We start from the raw sequence: 2,433 nt of genomic DNA on the forward strand, positions 1-2,433 counted from the left end.
CAGAGTGGGGGGACACGGTGTGGCCCACCCTTCTTTCCTCCTGTGGAACTTATTTGCATAGTCCAAACACAAAGTTGGAAAAGTGTCACAAAAGTTTTACCAATGCATCATTCACTTACCAAACCACAACCAGAATACCTTTGGCAATGTTACAAACACATTAAGTCCAAACATGATGGAAGAAGATTGAACTGTCATGCATGCATTCATTTGTCCATCAACAGCTGAGTTTGTGTAAGATGTTGCACTACACGTCGCTGTCACTAAGAATACTTATTTCTCTGAATAAGTAGGATGTGTGTGTTGTAGTTTGCATCAGTTTAAGGTTTGAGAACATAGTTATGAATGGATTTGGATGGAACTTTGTGATCTCTCTTTGTTTCACCCACTGCTGCTGCATCCAGAGGTCCTAAGGAATTTTTATGGGAGTCACAGGCCAAAACCTTAGGAATCCGTCTGTTGGTGGGTGAAGGGCATAAACTGCATTTGATCAATGAGAAGTCCTGTCCTTCCCGGGCTTTTTACCAAAGGTCTTCTTCTTGCCCTCTAAGAGGTGTCTGGCTGTTGTTCTGGCATCTTTATCTGATGGCGTTGGACAGTTTGCTTATGTTAGTCCACCAAGATTCAATCAAAATGTAGCAAACCTTTGTCCACTATTGTGGTCAGAGAGGGGCCCCGCCATAAACTGGGCCCTGGAATGTGCTGTCCACTACACCTCGCTGAAGAAATGAATGACCACTACACTAAGATAAACTCTGATTTAGAGGGAAATGTCAAAACAGTTAAACAATAATAATAATAATAATGACTGCCATCACACAGACTCAGCAAAACACAGTCCAATGTCACATTTAAATAATATTCAGGTCTTAAAAATACAAGAGATGAACTGCAGCATCCTACCTTCACTCGATACTTTGATTTCAGTCGCTCCATATTTAATCCAGGGTGGAGATGTACAAATTCCACCACAAAGCTCAATATCTTGAGTGCATTAACAGAATCAAATACGATATCCGTTGAAGTTACTAAATCAAATTAACAATTTCATCTCAAAACGTTCAATATTTTCTATCTTAAAACATTTTTTTTCTTCATAAAATACTCCACAAATGTTTTTTTGTCAGACTGGTCTTTCTTGCCTTGTTCTAATTTGTTAGTGATGCAACTTTGACCGCACAGTTCTTAAAGAGGCAGAGTACAATTTTATACTTCAAATAAATTACATGTTTAATATCTTGTACTTTTGGTGATATTCAAATAAGGTAAAAAATAATCAACTGATACAGTAATCCAGAAATAAAAGTAAAATACTGCAATATCCTGTTTTATGATGATGAACAGAGGCAGAAGAGTTTTTGAGGCCGTTGTAAGTAAAGAATGGGTTGCACAAAACCAGCCAGTACATAACAAAGAAAAGCAGGACACCAAAAGTCAAGAAAATTATTTTGGGTTAGAATGACATAGAATCCTGTGACAGTAAATGGGGCATATTGGATAACCATGATCACTGTTGTTAGCAGAATAAGATCAAATGCTCTTCTCTTCATGTGGTTTTCCTCCTCTCTCTTTCGCTCTCCTGGTCCTGATTGTTTCAGAGCTCTGAGAACAGCCACAAGACAAAACAACTGAGTGAAGAAGAAGAGAAGGCACTGTACTGAGATGAACCATACATATGGCACCATGCTAAATGAGATTAAAATAAAGGTACAGAATAAACAGGATCCAAGAATAATTATCCAGACAGCAGTACAGCAGATCACTCTATATCTGAGAGGTTTGTACTTCAGAAAGGTTACAGGATGAACCACTGCCAGGTAACGCTCAACACAGATCAGACACTGAAACAGAGGACGACCAGTGATCCCTAGTCCTTGTAAAAAATGTGTTACTATTATGAAACTTGAAAAGAAACGTGCCAGTATGCCAAACATCGCATTGAGGCTATTACAAATCTCAGAAATTGACAGATTGAGGTTAAAGAACTCTAATGCAACTCCATTTGCAGTTCCAGTAATGATGAGCCATGTAATTTTGGAGTGTATAGGAAGACCAAACAGGAAACTGATGCAGAAGGCACACATTTCCAGACTCTCCATTAGCCCAAAGGAATGAGTTGTGGAATTTGTAGATGCTTCAGATGTGGTGAAGTTCACCGTAGAGTTGCTCATCCTCTCAACCAAACAGGAAATTGATGCTGAAGACACAGATTCTTCGTCTGTCCACTAACCCAAAGGGGAAAAAAAGATGATTCAGGTGTTTTCATATAGTATGTAATTCCACAAAATTAAAAATAGAATCAATCCAGAATTATATGTTTCACATTTACAGGGAATTTCATTGAAAGTCACTTTAATAGACTACTGTGAGTCATCAAGCGCTACATAACATCCAGACAACCAAATAGCATAAGAGAACCACAATCCAACAAAT

At 38.3% G+C, this 2,433-nt stretch overlaps 1 protein-coding gene across 1 annotated transcript; it reads right to left on the bottom strand.

The window, feature by feature from the left end:
* Nucleotides 1-1,328: 1,328 nt before the first annotated feature.
* Nucleotides 1,329-2,171, bottom strand: LOC131528361 (C-C chemokine receptor type 8-like). The gene has a single exon (XM_058757455.1). The coding sequence runs from the start codon at nt 2,169-2,171 to the stop codon at nt 1,329-1,331; it is 843 nt and encodes a 280-aa protein (XP_058613438.1).
* Between the last annotated feature and the right edge of the window lie 262 nt (nt 2,172-2,433).

The sequence above is a fragment of the Onychostoma macrolepis genome, chromosome 21 (genome assembly GCF_012432095.1).
Source record: "Onychostoma macrolepis isolate SWU-2019 chromosome 21, ASM1243209v1, whole genome shotgun sequence".
Classification (NCBI taxonomy): domain Eukaryota; kingdom Metazoa; phylum Chordata; class Actinopteri; order Cypriniformes; family Cyprinidae; genus Onychostoma; species Onychostoma macrolepis.